General features: G+C 42.6%; 2 protein-coding genes across 2 annotated transcripts in view; both read left to right on the forward strand.

The window, feature by feature from the left end:
• The window catches only part of LOC110506952 (diacylglycerol O-acyltransferase 1), a 40,734-nt gene extending 36,159 nt beyond the window's left edge, over positions 1-4,575 (forward strand). The window contains exons 16-17 of the mRNA XM_036937386.1: positions 3,417-3,479; positions 3,616-4,575. Coding sequence (XP_036793281.1) covers positions 3,417-3,479; positions 3,616-3,780 — 228 coding nt within the window. The 3' untranslated portion in view covers positions 3,781-4,575. The remainder of the gene's footprint in view (positions 1-3,416; positions 3,480-3,615) is intronic.
• A 2,142-nt stretch (positions 4,576-6,717) lies between these two features.
• LOC110520736 (G-protein coupled receptor 20-like) lies at positions 6,718-19,753 on the forward strand. The gene is made up of 2 exons (XM_036937390.1): positions 6,718-11,883; positions 17,935-19,753. The coding sequence occupies exon 2, from the start codon at positions 17,958-17,960 to the stop codon at positions 19,056-19,058; it is 1,101 nt and encodes a 366-aa protein (XP_036793285.1). The 5' UTR covers positions 6,718-11,883; positions 17,935-17,957; the 3' UTR covers positions 19,059-19,753.
• Positions 19,754-19,882: the final 129 nt, after the last annotated feature.

The raw sequence follows: 19,882 nt of genomic DNA on the forward strand, positions 1-19,882 counted from the left end.
CTACACAGTGGCTATACACACAGTGACTATACTACACAGTGACTATACTACACAGTGACTATACACACAGTGACTATACTACACAGTGACTATACACACAGTGACTATACTACACAGTGACTGTACTACACAGTGGCTATACTACACAGTGACTATACTACACAGTGGCTATACACACAGTGACTATACACACAGTGACTATACTACACAGTGACTATACACACAGTGACTATACTACACAGTGACTATACTACACAGTGGCTATACACACAGTGACTATACTACACAGTGACTATACACACAGTGGCTATACACACAGTGACTATACACACAGTGACTATACTACACAGTGACTATACACACAGTGACTATACTACACAGTGACTATACACACAGTGACTATACTACACAGTGGCTATACTACACAATGACTATACTACACAGTGACTATACTACACAGTGGCTATACTACACAGTGGCTATACTGCACAGTGACTATACTACACAGTGGCTATGCTATATTACACAGTGGCTATACTACACAATGACTATACTACACAGTGGCTATACACACAGTGACTATACTACACAGTGACTATACACACAGTGACTATACTACACAGTGACTATACTACACAGTGACTATACTACACAGTGGCTATACACACAGTGACTATACTACACAGTGACTATACTAAACAGTGACTATACTACACAGTGACTATACTAAACAGTGACTATACTACACAATGACTATACTACACAGTGACTATACTACACAGTGGCTATACACACAGTGACTATACTACACAGTGACTATACTAAACAGTGACTATACTACACAGTGACTATACTACACAGTGACTATACTACACAGTGGCTATACACACAGTGACTATAGTACACAGTGACTATACTACACAGTGGCTATACTACACAATGACTATACTACACAGTGGCTATACTACACAGTGACTATACTACACAGTGACTATACTACACAGTGGCTATACTACACAATGACTATACTACACAGTGGCTATACTACACAGTGGCTATATTACACCGTGACTATACTACACAGTGGCTATACTGCACAGTGGCAACACTACACAGTGGCTATACTACACTGTGGCTATATTACACCATGACTATACTACACAATGACTATACTACACAGTGGCTATGCTATACTATACAGTGGCTATGCTACACAGTGACAGTACTACACAGTGGCCATGCTATACTACACAGTGGCTATGCTATACTACACAGTGGCTATACTGCACAGTGACTATACCGCACAGTGACTATACTACACAATGGCTATACTGCACAGTGACTATACTACACAGTGACTATACTGCACAGTGACTATACTACACAGTGGCTATACTGCACAGTGACTATACTACACAGTGGCTATGTTATACTATACAGTGGCTATGCTACACAGTGACAGTACTACACAGTGGCTATGCTATACTACACAGTGGCTATGCTATACTACACAGTGGCTATGCTATACTACACAGTGACTATACCGCACAGTGACTATACTACACAGTGGCTATACTACACAGTGGAAATACTACACATTGGCTATGCTATACTGCACAGTGGCTATACTACACAGTGGCTATACTACACAGTGGCAATACTTGTCCAGACACACACACACACACACACACATACAAACACACACACACACGTGGGTGCACTTGGATTATATCCAGCACTCTTCATCATTGACGAAGGTCAGTGTTGGAGGGACGTTAGTGTAGCTGGGATGAGAGGAGGAGGAAAGGAGTGGAACACAAGGCCATATCAGGCTGCTGTGCTTCTGGAGGAGGAGATAAGAGCAGTGTACGGTGAGGAGCCTGTTCAGTCAGCAGGTTCACAGAGATACGGCTCCCTCCCTCTCCTCATCCCCATCCCGGACAGACAGACAAACGGGGCTGCTGCTGCTGTTTTAAACGCTGACCTTCAGAGGACAGCGAGCGGAGCAGAGAGGAGCGGAGCACCACAGCGCCCTGCGGGACACCAGTCTCCCCCTCTCCCCTGAGTAATGACAGTAGGGATCCTTGTGTCACACACATACAGACAGACACACACACACACACATACACACACACACTCTCTCACACACATACACACGCACAAACCCCTGAGTAATGCCAGGAGGGATCAGGAGACTGGGATCTGTAGATCAGAGGGTCACACAGCAGGGTTCTGTCAGCTCCCCATCACTCAGAGCAATGAGGCGAGGCTTGATAGTCATCCAGCAGTCATTCCGTAGGTTAGCTACCTGTCTGTTACCTCAGATACCTTTATTTCCTGTACAAACTAGGTGTCATTCCATAGGTTAGCTGTCTGTCTGTTACCTCAGGTGTCGTTCCATAGGTTAGCTACCTGTCTGTTACCTCAGGTGTCATTCCATAGGTTAGCTGTCTGTCTGTTACCTCAGGTGTCATTCCGTAGGTTAGCTGTCTGTCTGTTACCTCAGGTGTCATTCCATAGGTTAGCTGTCTGTCTGTTACCTCAGGTGTCATTCCATACGTTAGCTGTCTGTCTGTTACCTCAGGTGTCATTCCATAGGTTAGCTGTCTGTCTGTTACCTCAGGTGTCATTCCATAGGTTAGCTGTCTGTCTGTTACCTCAGGTGTCATTCCATAGGTTAGCTGTCTGTCTGTTACCTCAGGTGTCATTCCATAGGTTAGCTGTCTGTCTGTTACCTCAGGTGTCATTCCATAGGTTAGCTGTCTGTCTGTTACCTCAGGTGTCATTCCATAGGTTAGCTGTCTGTCTGTTACCTCAGGTGTCATTCCATAGGTTAGCTGTCTGTCTGTTACCTCAGGTGTCATTCCATAGGTTAGCTGTCTGTTTGTTACCTCAGGTGTCATTCCATAGGTTAGCTGTCTGTCTGTTACCTCAGGTGTCATTCCATAGGTTAGCTACCTGACTGTTACCTCAGGTGTCATTCCATAGGCTAGCTACCTGCCTGTTACCTCAGGTGTCATTCCATAGGTTAGCTACCTGATTGTTACCTCAGGTGTCATTCCATAGGTTAGCTGTCTGTCTGTTACCTCAGGTGTCATTCCATAGGTTAGCTGTCTGTCTGTTACCTCAGATGTTATTCCATAGGTTAGCTATCTGTCTGTTACCTCAGGTGTCATTCCATAGGTTAGCTACCTGTCTGTTACCTCAGGTGTCATTCCATAGGTTAGCTGTCTGTCTGTTACCTCAGGTGTCATTCCATAGGTTAGCTACCTGACTGTTACCTCAGGTGTCATTCCATAGGTTAGCTGTCTGGAGTGGAAACATTATTTTCCTGTTCACTGTGGATAAAGGAGATGACTGTGTTGAAAACTGTTCTTGAAAACTAAAACTTAATGTTGCTGATGTTGTCTTCACAGTACCTGGTCAGTGTTCCACTGAAGATGTTGAGGCCATGGGCTTTTATGGGCATGATGGCTCAGGTGAGATCTTAGAACTGAGAAATTAAATTATAAATTATAAAGTTTATTGTCTGAAATAATTTACTGGTGGTGTTTTTCACTCATTAAAATGAATGTTGTGTTTGTTTACTCACTAAATGGAGTCCTTGGCTTACAGCTTCCGCTGGCCTGGTTCGTGGCGCGTTTTCTCCGAGGTAACTATGGCAACGCAGCCGTATGGCTCTCTCTCATCATTGGCCAGCCAATCGCCGTGCTCATGTACGTCCACGACTACTATGTACTTCACTACAGAGAGGGGTCAGCGGGAGGTGGACCTGAATGACCTCCTCAGGGGAATATATACCAGACCAGCCTTTTATAGGAAAGACAAATAGAGCTAGAAATGTACTGTACGCTACTTTATGGAAGCACCTTAAAGGGGCCATCAGCATTTGCTACATCCATTTTTGGACTCATACATTAATGATATGTACCCATCGATTCTTGAGGAACATAACTTATAAATGCCTCACCAGCTTAGTTCGACTGTCGTTCCCCATCACAAACCAAAATATAGGATTGTTTTACTCCAATATTTGTAAACAAATCAAATGTAAACAGACACTATATAGCCTCAAAACATGGTTAAAACTATACTTGTTTTTAATCATGGATGGTCAATCGTTGCATCCATATCTCTGTCCACGAATTTGAAAGTGATTCCATTTCTCCAGTCCCATCCCTCAGCTTTTTACTGAACCAGGGGTGGGGAGGCAGCTTTGTTATTGTTTCAACTGCTGATTGCCACTTTAAAGATAACACACTTGTTATAGAAACAATCAATTTAGTTAGTGAATATTAGAATATGCCTTATTGAAACATGTCTGACAAGTGCAATTTTCAAAAAGTGCCAGTTTCTCAGAAAATGTACACAACCAGTACATTTGTGTTTGTAAGATTTGTGTGTATTTATGCCACTCAAGCCTCAATATTTTGTCATCTTGTTTTACTTGGGTACGTATAGAGGGATATGTATAGATACGAAAATGGCAGCTGTTGATTCTTGACTTTATTCCATTAATTGGGTCATTATTATGTTGCCGACAGAACTACATGGACAAGTAAATATATTTCTCTATTTATGTGAATGATGTCCTATTTGACTTCATGTTGTTACTACCGATCATGTATTTCTCACTTCCCTCTACTTCCCTCTGCTTTACCCTGAGACTCACGGTTTTAGCTCCACAGTTGAAACACAGGAAAGAGGGCCACCTCTTGGCAGTTACTAGGAAGTTCATATGAAAAAACAAAACTTGCACACAAAAAAGCGTCCATCTCGGTGTGCTAGTCTATTACTTCGTAACGTGGCAACATTTGTCAAGTAGAATTCTATTCCGCAGCATGTGTTGATGTTTTCTAATCTCTCGTCTATTGTTTCTGGACAAACACGTTGCCGTTCCTAGCAATAAGTCCTGAGATGATGAGGGTGCCAGAATCATCCAATCAGAGAGAGTGTGTGATGAATGGCTTCTGTAGAAGGAAGACTTCCTGAAATGGCTACAGGTAATTCTACTTCCTGTCCCCGACATACAATGTGACGCTGCTCAGATCCCGAGTCTGCAAGATGTTCCGCGGCTGATAGGGTTTTAGATTAGAACAGGAGTGACGATTTGTTCTGTTGCAGACCGCATAAAGTTGCATGCAGTTTCACATACAGTAAAATGTGTAGGATTTGAGTAATTGGCAATTTGCCTTTTTAATAAGAGTACAGTGTATTTGCACTCACAAAAAGTGCATCTGCATTCTGTCTTAAACGTGAAGACCAAAACTGTATATCTCCTTTCCGAATGAATTGAGAAGGATACAGTACCTTGCAGTGACTGCACTTGGCTCGTTTCCCCAGCAGACACTATATAGCTGCACTATATAGCTGCACTGCCGGTCAAACGTTCTAGAACACCTACTCATTCAAGGGTTTTTCTTTATTTTACTATTTTCTACATTGTAGAATAATAGTGAAGATATCAAAACTATGAAATAACACATATGGAATCATGTAGTAACCAAAAAAGTCTTAAAAGTGTTAAACAAATTAAAATATATTTTATATTTGAGATTCTTTCCCTTGATGACATCTTTGCATGCTCTTGGCATTCTCTTAACCAGCTTCACCTGGATTGCTTTTCCAACCCTCTTGAAGGAGTTCCCACATATGCTGAGCACTTGTTGGCTGCTTTTCCAGGTCCGACTCATCCCAAACCATCTCAATTTGGTTGAGGTCGGTGGATTGTGGAGGCCAGGTCATCTGATGTAGCCCTCATCACTCTCCTTATTGGTAAAATAGCCCTTACACAGCCTGGGGGTGTGTTTTGGGTCATTGTTCTGTTGAAAATCAAATGATAGTTCCGCTAAGCCCAAACCAGATGTGATGGCGTATCACTGCAGAATGCTGTGGTAGCCATGCTGGTTAAGTGTGCCTTGAGTTCTAAATAAATCACAGACAGTGTCACCAGCAAAGCACCCCCACACCATCACACCTCCTCCTCCATGCTGTATGTGGGGAAATACACATGCAGAGATCATCCGTTCACCCACACCGCGTCTCACAAAGACACGGAGGTTAGGACCAAAAATCTCCAATTTGGACTCCAGACCAAAGGACACATTTCCACCGGTCTAATGTCCGTTGCTTGTGTTTCTTGGCCCAAGCAAGTCTCTTCTTCTTATTGGTGTCCTTTGGTAGTGGTTTCTTTGCAGGATTTCGACCATGAAGGCCTGATTCACACAGTCTCCTCTGAACAGTTGATGTTGAGAAAAGTTCTTGAAATGTTCCATATTGACTGTTCTTCATGTCTTAAAGTAATGATGGACTGTTGTTTCTCTTTGCTTTTTGAGCTGTTCTTGCCATAATATGGACTTGATCTTTTACCAAATAGGGCTATCTTCTGTATACCCCCCTACCTTGTCACAACACAACTGATTGTCTCAAGAATGAAAGAAAGGAAAGAAATTCCACAAATGAACATTTTAGAAGGCACGCCTGTTAATTGAAATTCATTCCAGGAGACTACCTCATGAAGCTGGTTGAGAGAATGCCAAGAGTGTGCAAAGCTGTCAAGGCGAAGGGTAGCTACTTTGAAGAATCTAAAATATCAAATATATTTTGATTTTGTTTAACACTTTTTTGGTTTCTACATGATTCCATGTGTGTTACTTCATAGTTTTAATGTCTTCACTATTATTCTACAATGTAGAAAATAGTAAAAATAAAGAAAAACTCTTGAATGAGTAGATGTTATAAAACGTTTGACCGGTAGTGTATGTTTATTAATTTAGTGACTAAGGGCCCTAGAGACATGTCTCTGTGAATGCAGAGGAGAGGAGACGTGGGGACGTGGGAAGGGGTGACGACAACAGCTGCCTCCCACATGGCATCCTATTCCCTATATAGCTCACTTTTTGACCAGCACTATATAGGGAGTAGGGTTCCATTTTTGGGACTCACACAACGTCTCTAATTATTCACATTAGTGATTACCCTGCAGCTGTCTGACGCCAAGCCTCAGCGGCTGGCTGCTAAATCATATTTGGCACCGTCGTTATCAGTTGTTTAGGGAAGTGGAGCGAGACAGGAGATTGTAATCCCTGATTGCAATGAACTGAAGTTTGGAGTCAGTTTGTGTCTTCTCTCAAGAAGAACGGTGGGGAGATGGAGATAGCAAAAGAAAGAGAGCGTGCGTGCGTTTACGTCTACAGTACCCGTGTCTGTGTGTGGTGTGTGAAATATAAGCCAAATGAACATTATATACAGTAGGCCTATATTAAGACCTTGTTCTATAACTCTGTGCTATTCAGAGGTGATGCCTGTGTTCCACCTTGTTCTGTTACTCAGTCTTTTCAGAGATGATGCCTGTGTTCCACCTTGTTCTGTTACTCAGTCTATTCAGAGATGATGGCTGTGTTCAACCTTGTTCTGTTACTCAGTCTATTCAGAAATTATGACTGTGTTCAACCTGGTTCTGTTACTCAGTCTATTCAGAGACGATGGCTGTGTGTTCAACCTTGTTCTGTTACTCAGTCTATTCAGAAATGATGGCTGTGTTCAACCTTGTTCTGTTTCTCAGTCTATTCAGAGATGATGGCTGTGATCAACCTTGAATATTTGCCAACTTCAGCCTACAACACCAACATCCCCCTTACTTAATCCCTGGCAAATGAAACAGACCCCCTTTAGACAAGCTGTTAGAAAGGTCCTGATAACATCCTGAAGCTCCTCAGACTTTAATCTTCCTCTCCCATTCAGCAGCACCAGAAATCATCTGTCCTGTATATCATATGGTTCCCATTGGTTCAGCTGGAGGGTATTGTCCCAAATGGCACCCTATTCCCTATGTAGTGCACTAAATTTGACCAGAGCCCTATGGGTAGTGGTCAAATGTAGTGCACTATATACAGTAGGGAGTATGGTGTCAGAGTACTACAGTATATAGGGATTGGGTGCCATTTGGGAGCAGCTCTAATGTGTGTGAGTAATGCAGGGGAGGTGTGTTTACTTACATTACTGTCATCTTTTGTGTTTTAATTCACTCACTTCCTCTGCACGGCGCACACAGCAGCCTGGAGGAGAATATCCACACGCATTTTAAAGTTGTCTTTGCAGCCTGTAGCTTTTACAGCATCGCTCTTAGGGTTGCACAATTCCGGTAACGAAGAATAAATTCCCAGATTGTCCAGAATACCTAGTTGGAAGATTCTGAATTTCTTGATTCCCTCCTGATTTCAGAAATCCTCTAACTGGGTTTTCGGGAAAACCAGGGAATTTATTGATTATTCCCTCCTGATTTCAGAAATCCTCTAACTGGGTTTTCGGGAAAACCAGGGAATTTATTGATTATTCCCTCCTGATTTCAGAAATCCTCTAACTGGGTTTTCGGGAAAACCAGGGAATTTATTGAAAGTTCCCAGAATTTTGCAACTCTAGCTCTGACAGAAAGCAGAACCCTCCGACTGGGTCTGAACTGACATAGGCAGAAGAAGAAGATGGAGTATTTTTCCATTGTCATTTTTTTGTGCAATGGGTTCAATGGGATGATACCCAGTTGTCCTTCATCTTTTCACATGGTTTTCTATAACAGGACGTTTCCATTGAGTGAAAGTCCCTCCTGGTTTCAAGTGGGTTAATGACTGAGATGATTAATGACATGTGGAAATTGTCTCTACCCCCTTAGTTCATATAAATGCCAAAATTACATATTTATTTTCTGACCTCAACCAGTTTCACAACTGTTCAGTTAACCATGACACTTGTTGCCTAATGTTAAGGTATTGCTTCTAGGGCCCTTGGGGTTCATTTTGATCCAGCACCAGAAGATACAACTGCCTCCATACTCGCCCTACAGCCCAACAGTCTGTCTCACTGGTGTGGTATGAGATGTTTAATGTACGAGTTTGTTTTACCGTTCTCCCATCACTTACTTAGTTTATTGAAAGATCACAGGAGCCTACATGAATATGAAGTCATCCTGCAGCGAAGGGTCTGTCTAAACAACGCTTAGAATGTCCTCAAACGTTCAATTCATGATGTCCAGTCCGAACCACTTGGACTGGAATGAAACAAACATTCAACCAGTGTCTCTTGGACATTGCAGGCAACAGAGTTCTAATTCCATGTCAGAAGTAGAGTTGCCTGCTTTAGATCCAGTCCAGTATATACACCTTAACTCAGGTCTGTAGATCCAGTCCAGTATATACACCTTAACTCAGGTCTGTAGATCCAGTCCAGTATGTATACCTTAACTCAGGTCTGTAGATCCAGTCCAGTATATACACCTTAACTCAGGTCTGTAGATCCAGTCCAGTATGTATACCTTAACTCAGGTCTGTAGATCCAGTCCAGTATATACACCTTAACTCAGGTCTGTAGATCCAGTCCAGTATATACACCTTAACTCAGGTCTGTAGATCCAGTCCAGTATGTACACCTTAACTCAGGTCTGTAGATCCAGTCCAGTATGTATACCTTAACTCAGGTCTGTAGATCCAGTCCAGTATGTATACCTTAACTCAGGTCTGTAGATCCAGTCCAGTATATACACCTTAACTCAGGTCTGTAGATCCAGTCCAGTATGTACACCTTAACTCAGGTCTGTAGATCCAGTCCAGTATGTATACCTTAACTCAGGTCTGTAGATCCAGTCCAGTATGTATACCTTAACTCAGGTCTATAGATCCAGTCCAGTATGTATACCTTAACTCAGGTCTGTAGATCCAGTCCAGTATGTATACCTTAACTCAGGTCTGTAGATCCAGTCCAGTATATACACCTTAACTCAGGTCTGTAGATCCAGTCCAGTATGTATACCTTAACTCAGGTCTGTAGATCCAGTCCAGTATGTATACCTTAACTCAGGTCTGTAGCTCCAGTCCAGTATATACACCTTAACTCAGGTCTGTAGATCCAGTCCAGTATGTATACCTTAACTCAGGTCTGTAGATCCAGTCCAGTATGTATACCTTAACTCAGGTCTGTAGATCCAGTCCAGTATATACACCTTAACTCAGGTCTGTAGATCCAGTCCAGTATGTACACCTTAACTCAGGTCTGTAGATCCAGTCCAGTATGTATACCTTAACTCAGGTCTGTAGATCCAGTCCAGTATGTATACCTTAACTCAGGTCTGTAGATCCAGTCCAGTATATACACCTTAACTCAGGTCTGTAGATCCAGTCCAGTATGTATACCTTAACTCAGGTCTGTAGATCCAGTCCAGTATGTATACCTTAACTCAGGTCTGTAGATCCAGTCCAGTATGTATACCTTAACTCAGGTCTGTAGATCCAGTCCAGTATATACACCTTAACTCAGGTCTGTAGATCCAGTCCAGTATGTACACCTTAACTCAGGTCCAGCAGAGTAGGGGTCCTTTTTTGGTAGTGGGGGGCGATGTGCTGTGTTTGGTTCCTGCTCATTTTCAGGAGGGACCATTCAATGAAACACAGCTCCCTGGGCTTTGTCATGGTGACACAATGTTTAGGGGGCTGGGACGAGAAGAGTTGACTAGGACTGTATTAGGCTGGTGATCTCCAATGCCCACAGACAGTTCATAGTAAACACCCTGGGAAGATAGGTAACACTTGTGTTGCTATTTTACCTGTGTAATAACACTGTAATTAAACCAGTAACAGAGTTGTATTAGCATGTTGTTACATAATACTTTAGTAAATACATTATTTTGACCGTTTCAATAATGCAACTGGTTTGATACCTCAAAATGAGTCAGCACAGCTCACAGCAATATACTTTTCAGCTCATTCTGCTGAACATCAATACTTTTTGTGTGATAACAGAGTACTGACAGTGCAAGAGAAATTAGGTCCCTAACAGGAAATGTGGAAAAGGTTGAGACTCATTCTGGAAGATGAATGTGTCTAGAAGAGGTTCACTCATGGGTCATTACTTAGCTGGTACCAGAGACAGACTGGCCATAGGACAGTTCTGGCAAATGCCAGATGGGTCGTCCATCTTTAGCCCGGTGGGCCTGTCTGAATTGGGCTTTTTCTGGTGTTCCCCAGTCTGTCCCTGAGTGGTACTGTACTGAAATGATGTTTTCCAGTCTAGAAGTGTCAAGTGGAATCATCAAACTAACTTCTCACTTCAAATGATCTTTGTTATGATTCACTTTGGTTTTCCTTGCTAACTTAATGTTTGTATTGATGTAAATAATGGAATGTGTGTTTTAAAGAGATCCCAGATCTTGAGTTGAAATGTAGTCATATGTGCCTCATGGCTGTTATAGGAGGATGCCACTTGATTTTTCTCATTTGTATGAAACCTCTGAAATCAGCTTTTGTGAAAAAGACTTACCAATTTCCAGTTACTTTTTTTTCAGTCTCACAGGAATAAATTCCGGGATATTCCACAAGACTGTATTCGCTTCCCAAATGGCACCCTATTCCCTTTATAGCACACTATAGTGCCCCCTGGTCAAAAGTAGCGCACTATAAATGGAACAGGGTGCCATTTAGGAAACAGTCTGTGGTACAGAGAGTCCTTGTTTAGTGATGTCACAGTTCATGTAAACTTAGGAAGACTTCCTCTCTAAGTATCCTCAGCTAAAAGACCGGGGACCGGATTAGTTAGTGTGATGCTGAGCGGAAGAGCAGACAGGGAGGCTAAGGCACAGAGAGACAGAACTGTGGGGTTTCCTTTTAAATGTTTAGATATGGGAAGAGTGCAGAGCCGTATGCTGGGGAGCAGAGGACCAGAGGTAAACAGTGAAATGAGGCGTTGACACAGTAGAGGCATAAACTAGGAAGCCTTAGGGGCAGTGAGGTTCTGGACTGAGGAGGCCCTGGTCTCTCTACTAACCTCAAGGGGACCAAGACGTAACCTCAAACTGGCCAACAGATTTATTGATCTCCTCACTCGTCTCTAGGCGTTGAGGTAAGTAGGGACGATTGTTTTTCTTTGTTTATTTATTCCTTCTTGGAAAAGATGTGAGTTCTTTCTGACTGAGACGTATCAGTGCAATATTGTTGACTGATGATGATGGATGTTTTTTACAACACTTAGTAAGATTCACTTTATGTAACAAACTCTGCTTGTTAGTGACACTTAAATGGTTAGAGGCTATTGCCTTATATGGTGTTTATGTAGATTAGGGCTACATCGTGGGATTTCACCCATGTGATTCTACATCCTGCCTGAAACAAGACATGTTCAGAACTCACACAGGGATATTTATTTGCACAAGGTTTTTCTGATCTGTTGGGATCCCTGACTGAACTTGGTTTGCTGTCTCTATATCAGGACATGACATCCTTTAAACTTTTAAAGCCCCCCTGCAGTCTTTTTAATTGTATTTTTTAATCATTACTGTATGTCTAATAAGTCCCTGCGTGTTTATTTAATAAAATAATTACAAAATATATGTTTTATCATTTAGTTCCCTGAGCCTCTTGTGGCCATAGAAATGATCAGTCTGATCATGTGGGTGTAGGAAAAGGAAAATTCTATATATATATTATATTGTGCATACTCGCATAAAAAGGTCACTGTGTTGAAATATTATTATTTAAAACAGGAAAATCCGGTTTAATTAACAGCACTGTTCCTTTAAGTTAAAAAGTCACTATCATAACTTAATCATTACTTATGTCCTTGCCACTGGGTAACACTGGTTGAATCAATGTTGTCACTTTAATAAAAATGGTTGTTTGTAGACATATCTACTGTATCTACTATAGGCCTTGGGGCGACAGGTAGCCTAGTGGTTAGAGCGTTGGGCCAGTAACCGAAAGATTGCTGGATGGAATCCCTGAGCTGACAAGGTAAAAATCTGTCATTCTGCCCCTGAACAAGGCAGTTAACCCACTGTTCCCTGGTAGGCCGACAAGGTAAAAATCTGTCATTCTGCCCCTGAACAAGGCAGTTAACCCACTGTTCCCTGGTAGGCCGACAAGGTAAAAATCTGTCCTTCTGCCCCTGAACAAGGCAGTTAACCCACTGTTCCCTGGTAGGCCGACAAGGTAAAAATCTGTCCTTCTGCCCCTGAACAAGGCAGTTAACCCACTGTTCCCTGGTAGGCCGATAAGGTAAAAATCTGTCATTCTGCTCCTGAACAAGGCAGTTAACCCACTGTTCCCTGGTAGGCCGTCACTGTAAATAAGAATTTGTTCTTAACTGACTTGCCTAGTTAAATAAAGGTTACATTTAAAACATGTCTGTTTGTGTCACTTTGAGGTGAAATATCTATATATATATATGTTGTTTTTGATTTGACTATTGATTGTTTTTTAAATAGCAACAATACATCACTATTATGTTTGTGGTTGATCAACTTGGGAGTTGCTGCTGAGGCTGGAAACACAGTGTGAGACAATTGTCAGCAGAAGTTTGTCAATGAATGTGTAGTAACTGGCAGAGCAAGAAACAATTTATCTCTGTAATCTCCTCAGAGAGCTGTTTGATATCACATTTCCTGTAAATTACACTCTGTAACACATATTACTACTAATGATGATTAACTTGGCCTTGTGGACTGGATAATATGCAGGGATATTGAAATTAAAATAGTCATGCAATCCCATGTATTTTTTGCATGTCTCTTTACAATGTGCTGTAGGCAGCCTGTGGCCACAGTGCTCTCGTTGCTTTTGACAAATTACATTATTCATTTAATTATGCCCTCAACTGAGCATGTTATACTCATTAGCTTGGATGTTCTAAATTGTTCTTCAATGTAAATGTAGTAGTCAAATATTATCTCGCTATGATGCATATATATACAGTGCAATTGGAAACTATTCAGACCCCTTGACTTTTTCCACATTTTGTTACGTTTTAGCCTTATTCTAAAATAGATTAAATAAATGTTTTGCCAAATCAATCTACACACAATACCCCATAATGACAAAGCAAAAACTGATTTATTTAAATGTACGAAAATATATTAATAATGAAAACTAGAAATATCTTATTTACATAAGTATTCAGACCCTTTGCTATGAGACTAGAAATTGAGCTCAGATGCATCCTGTTTCCATTGATCATCCTTAAGATGTGTCTACAACTTGATTGGAGTCCAGCTGTGGTAAATTCAATTGATTGGACATGATTTGGAAAGGCATACATCTGTTTATATAAGGTCCCACAGTTGACAGTGCATGTCAGAGCAAAAACTAAGCCATGAGGTCGAAGGAATTGTCCGTAGAGCTTTGAGACAGGATTGTGTCGAGGCACAAATCTAATTCTGCAGCATTGAAGGTCCCTAAGAACACAGTGGCCTCCATCATTTTTAAATGGAAGTTTGGAACCTCCAAGACTCTTTCTAGAGCTGGCCGCCCGGCCAAACTAAGCAATCGGTGGAGAAGGGCCTTGGTCAGGGAGGTGACCAAGAACCCGATGGTCACTCTGATAGAGCTCCAGAGTTCTGTAGAGATGGGAGAACCTTCCAGAAGGACAACCATTTCTGCAGCACTCCACCAAGCAAGCCTTTATGGTAGAGTGGCCAGACGGAAGCCACTCTTCAGTAAAGGGCACATGACAGCCCACTTGGAGTTTGCCAAAAGGCAAACTCATTCATCCCCCTCCTCTCCCCTGTAACTATTCCCCAGGTCGTTGCTGTAAATGAGAATGTGTTCTCAGTCAACTTACCTGGTAAAATAACGGATAAATAAAAAACAATTTTAAAAAAAGACTCTCAGACCATGAAAAACAAGATTCTCTGGTCTGATGAAACCAATATGGAACTCTTTGGCCTGAATGCCAAACGTCACGTCTGGAGGAAACCTGGCATCATCCTTACGGTGAAGCATGGTGGTGGCAGCATCATGCTGTGGGGATGTTTTTCAGCTGCAGGGAGATTAGTCAGGATCGAGGGAAAGATGAACGGAGCAAAGTATAGAAGGATCCTTGATGAAAACCTGCTCCAGAGCGCTCAGGAACTCAGACTGGGGCGAAGGTTCACCTTCCAACAGGACAACGACCCTAAGCACCCAGCCAAGACAACACAGAAGTGGCTTCGGGACAAGCCTCTGAATGTCCTTAAGTGGCCCAGCCAGAGCCCGGACTTGAACCCAATCGAACATCTCTGGAGACCTGAAAATATATATGCAGCGACGCTCCCCATCCAACCTGACAGAGCTTGAGAGGATCTGCAGAGATCAAATACAGATGTGCCAAGCTTGTAGCATCATACCCAAGAATCCTTCAGGCTGTAATCACTGCCAAAGGTGCTTGAACAAAGTACTGAGTAAAGGGTCTGAATAGTTATGTAAATGTGATATTTCAGTTTTGCTATTTTTAATAGATTTTCAAAAAACTGTTTTTGCTTTGTCATTATGGGGCATTGTGTGTAGATTGATGAGGGATTTTTTTTAAAATCCATTTTAGAATTAGGTTGTAACATAACATTTGGAAAAAGTCAAGGGGTCTGAATACTTTCCGAAGGCACCGTATACACTGAGAATACAAAACATTCAGAACCCCTGGTCTTTCCCTGACACAGACTGACCAGGTGAATCTAGATGAAAGCTATGATCCCTTATTGATGTCACTTATTAAATCCACTTCAATCAGTGTGGATGAAGGGGAGGAGACAGGTTAAAGAAGGATTTTTAAGCCACGAGACAATTGAGACATGGATTGTGTATGTGTGCCATTCAGAAGGTGAATGGGCAACTGTATACACAAGATAAAATATTTAAGTGCCTTTGAACAGGGTATGGTAGTAGGTGGCAGGCACACCGGTTTGTTTCAAGAACTGTAACGCTGCTGGGTTTTTCATGCTCAACAGTTTCCTGTGTGTATCAAGAATGGTCCACCACCCAAAGGACATCCAGCCAACTTAACACAACTGTGGGAAGCATTGGAGTCAACATGGGCCAGCGTCCCTGTGGAATGTATTTGACACATTGTAGAGTCCATGCCCCAACGAATCGAGGCGTTCCTGAGGGCAAAAGGGGAGGGGTGTGTTGTATACTCAGTGTACAACACATAGCTGGTGAGAATGTCTTTAAAGAATTCCAGATGCCAGTGTGATCAGTCAGTTTCTGCTCTAAGTTAACACGCCTGAGCAGCCTGGCTGTTTCTATTCCTTTCCACTCAGTTGACTTCCCCACGATCTCCCTGCTTTGCCAGTCCCTCGCCTCTTCTCTCTGCCCTAATATGGTTCATTGCAGGCTGTGGGAAGGGGATTGAGGATACAGAGGCCATCTATCTGTGTGTGTGTTGTGTGTGTTGTGTCCGACTATTCCAAACGCACTACGGTCTACTTGGTGTTATACAAAGTGAGACTAAGTAGCTCTTCACAACAGGTACTTAAGACAGGGGATTGTCTACAACGTATTGTCTTGTATACAATGACACTAATTTAGACTCACTTTTAACCTTGTAGAGAGGTCAGATGTTGAAATAGGTGGGTTTGTTTAAAAGTAATATTTATTGCATGATATCTGTAAGAACCGATGCTGGAGTAGAGAAACAGGTAGGGGGAGTGAACATTTCATTCTGCACAGAGATGGAACAGGACAGGAGCAGCGTCAGAACCAGGTAATACAAAGACAAACAACAATGAATGCAGAAGCAGAGAACAGACAGATATGAGGTAACAACACAGGTGATTGAGTCCAGGTGAGTCCAATGAATCGCTGATGCGCGTGACGAGAGAAGCAGGTGTGCGTAATGATGGTGGCAGGAGTGCGTAACGCTGGGCAGCCTGGCGCCCTCGAGCACCAGGGAGGGAGAGCTGGAGCAGGCGTGTCAGATATCCCTTTAAAGGAAGTTATCAGATAACTCTGTGTTGGTTGATTTCACAAGGTCCCAATCTCAAAAAAAGGAGGTCTGAAATGCATAATAATATACTATGATGACACTGCAAATACCAAAAGCCCCACAAGAATTATGTCTGACATCTTGAAATCATAGCATCTGTTCTACTCTCTATTGCTCTCTGTGCTGATTCTCTTTGAAGAAGTTCACTTGGCGGGAAAACTGAATAATATGAATCATTTGCAATTCTCTATACAGCTGCATTTCCTATGTCAGTCCTGTTCCTATTGCTAGTGTATATTATGTAGCATACGTTTGCTTATTTTTCTGTCTAAAAGCCCACCTTCACTGTTAAATAGACAAATAAATTACACCCGTCTCTGATTCCCATGTCTGAGAAAAACGAATGGATTTCTAGTTGGTAAATAAACACTTGAAATGAATGGAATAGCACAGATGCCCTTGTAATTGGCTCGTTAATGGGGTTGATGCCAACAGAAACAAACACTGTGACCGTACCACAATGGGAGTGGATGGTGGAGAAGTAGGGACATTGGTGGCTAGAGTCCAGGGCCCAGGTCAAAGTTGAATAAGTGTTTAGGTAACAGAGGATGCCTGTTCTCATGAGACTCCAGATCCTCAGGAAAGATCTCCCTACCTGATATGTACACACAAACATACATGGTTACTTTATCTGGGTTGTGTCTCAAATTGCACCCTATTCCCTATATAGTGCACTACTTCTGGCCAGGATTTTGGTCAAAACTACTGCACTATATAAGGAATAGGGTGCAATTTGGGATGCTGACCTGGACTGCATACACACTGACGTCCGCATGATCCAATGGAATTGGCTGTATAATGTCCGACAGACTTTTCCCATCCAGTATCAAGTTAGAGTATTTATTTGGATCACCTCATCAAGTAATACAACAACAATGATTGGAATATAATTGTGTCAGCAGGGGGCTGATATTTTGTTCATGAATGTTTTGTAGATGCAGTCTTCAGTCTTTAGAGAATATCACACCATCTAAACATTATTACAACATGATTATGATATTAGTTTATGTTTAGATTTCCAATAATATTTTCCTGAATATTCAGTGTATGGTTCAGAATTCCTCAACTAAAAATGCCATGATAAATAGGTGTGGGCTAGTTGTGTTGATCTGAAAAATGAACCCACTTAACTCCATATTGTTTTTTTGTTGTTTTTTTCAGGCCGCGGGGCCAACCACAGAACCATGGAGCCTGCCTATACTGGGATGTCACTGGATAACTCAACCTCAACAGTGATGCCCATGGCGACCTCCGCCGGCAACACCAATGTGAGCAGAGAGCCGTACATGCACCGCCTGGCCCATCTAGACGAGGGTCTCTACAATGACTTCTACAGCCTGTGGATCTGTCTGGTGGTGGTCAACACACTCATCTTCATGGTGGGAATGGTTCTCAACACCCTGGCCCTGTACGTGTTCTGCTTCCGCACCAAGCCCAAGACAACCTCAGTCATCTACACCATCAATCTGGCTGTCACAGACCTACTGGTTAACCTCTCCCTGCCCACACGTATCATTCTCTATTACAGTGGGGGAAAGTGCCTCAACTGCTCCTACGTGCATATATTCAGCTACTTTGTCAACATGTACTGCAGCATCCTCTTCCTCACCAGTATATGCGTGGACAGATACCTGGCCATAGTACAGGCTGAGGCCTCTAGGAAGTGGAGGAACCCTAACGTGGCCAAGGGGGTGTGCATTTTCATCTGGCTCTTCGCTATCGTGGTCACCTACTCCTTCCTCACCACAGCGTTCCGACACGCGGGCTGCTGCGTCTCCAAGCTCTTCGTCCTGACCGTCTTTGAGTTCTTCCTCCCCTTGGTCGTCATTGTGGTGTTCACCGTGCGCATCATGTGTGCCCTGTCCAACTCCAGTCTGATGCAGCAGAGCAGAGAGAGGCGCGTGCGGGCCGTGCAGCTCCTCACCACTGTCCTGGTCATCTTCACCATCTGCTTCACCCCGTTCCACGTCAGGCAGGTGCTGGTGTACTTCTACCCCGACATGCCCCACCACATCATTGTCTACCACGTCACTGTCACCCTCAGCAGCCTGAACAGCTGCATGGACCCCATCGTCTACTGCTTCGTCACCAACAACTTCCAGTCCAGCATGAGGGGCTTCTTCCGCAAGGCGGAGGCAGAGCTGGAGCAGACCAGTGGGAACATCATCAGCATGCAGAATAGCTCCAAGGGCTCGGGGACTGTCACAGCTATCGCTCACAGTGTGATGATGAACGTCCTGTCCTCCTCCTCTCCCCAGCATGGGAACCACATAGCGTTAGACTGAGAAAGGGATGGGAAGATTGAGGAATGGGATGTTCAGTGTTCAGAGAGAGATGGACTTCTATTGCCTAACTGTGACACTCTGGAGTGCAATTGACATACTACAGTAGGCTATTCTCCCATTTGAGAAAATGCTTTCCTGCTTCTATTATTGTAGCCTATTGTTGACTTGGAAATGTAAGTACTTGAAGACATTTTCGGACAAGAAACGTTATTTCTCCTGTGTTGGCCTACACCAGTCACGATGGAGGGCATTGACACTGAATACGACCTATAACGTGTTTATTGCAGCATGATTTATTTCTACTGTATAATTATCATCTGAGGAGTATTTGTTTACTTTGATCCTAGATTTGATGGACCTCTGACAAAATAGACAAGTAATATTCTACTGCATTGCTATGGAAACAAATAGAAATATATGATTAACAGCTTCTGTAGATTAATGTGTGACATTGTTGTCACAATACATATTTATCGTCAGCCTTCTCAGAAACTGGTTTTATGCTAAACTTATATTACTGGCAAATATTACCAAACCAATTGTCCAAAAACATATAGAATAAAACATACAAAACCTTATTGATTTTATAGCAAGAACTCATTTAATTTAGTTTGTATTACTGTTGGAGGGCCAGTAGCGTGCACTCTTCACTCTGCCCCAGGGCAGTGAAGGGGATATTTATTGACCTGTGTAGGGTGCCTCGTTTCAGCTGGGACATTAAAACAGGTGTCCTGACTCTCTGTGGTCATAAAAAAAAAAACCATGGCACTTATTGTAAGAGTAGGGGTGTTAGCCTAGTGGTTAAAGCGTTGGACCAGTAACTG

The sequence above is a fragment of the Oncorhynchus mykiss genome, chromosome 2, assembly GCF_013265735.2.
Source record: "Oncorhynchus mykiss isolate Arlee chromosome 2, USDA_OmykA_1.1, whole genome shotgun sequence".
Classification (NCBI taxonomy): Eukaryota; Metazoa; Chordata; class Actinopteri; order Salmoniformes; family Salmonidae; genus Oncorhynchus; species Oncorhynchus mykiss.

What these genes read in the sequence shown, in the direction of transcription:
- LOC110520736 (XM_036937390.1), top strand. Translation starts at nt 17,958, where the DNA reads ATGGAGCCTGCCTATACTGGGATGTCACTGGATAACTCAACCTCAACA.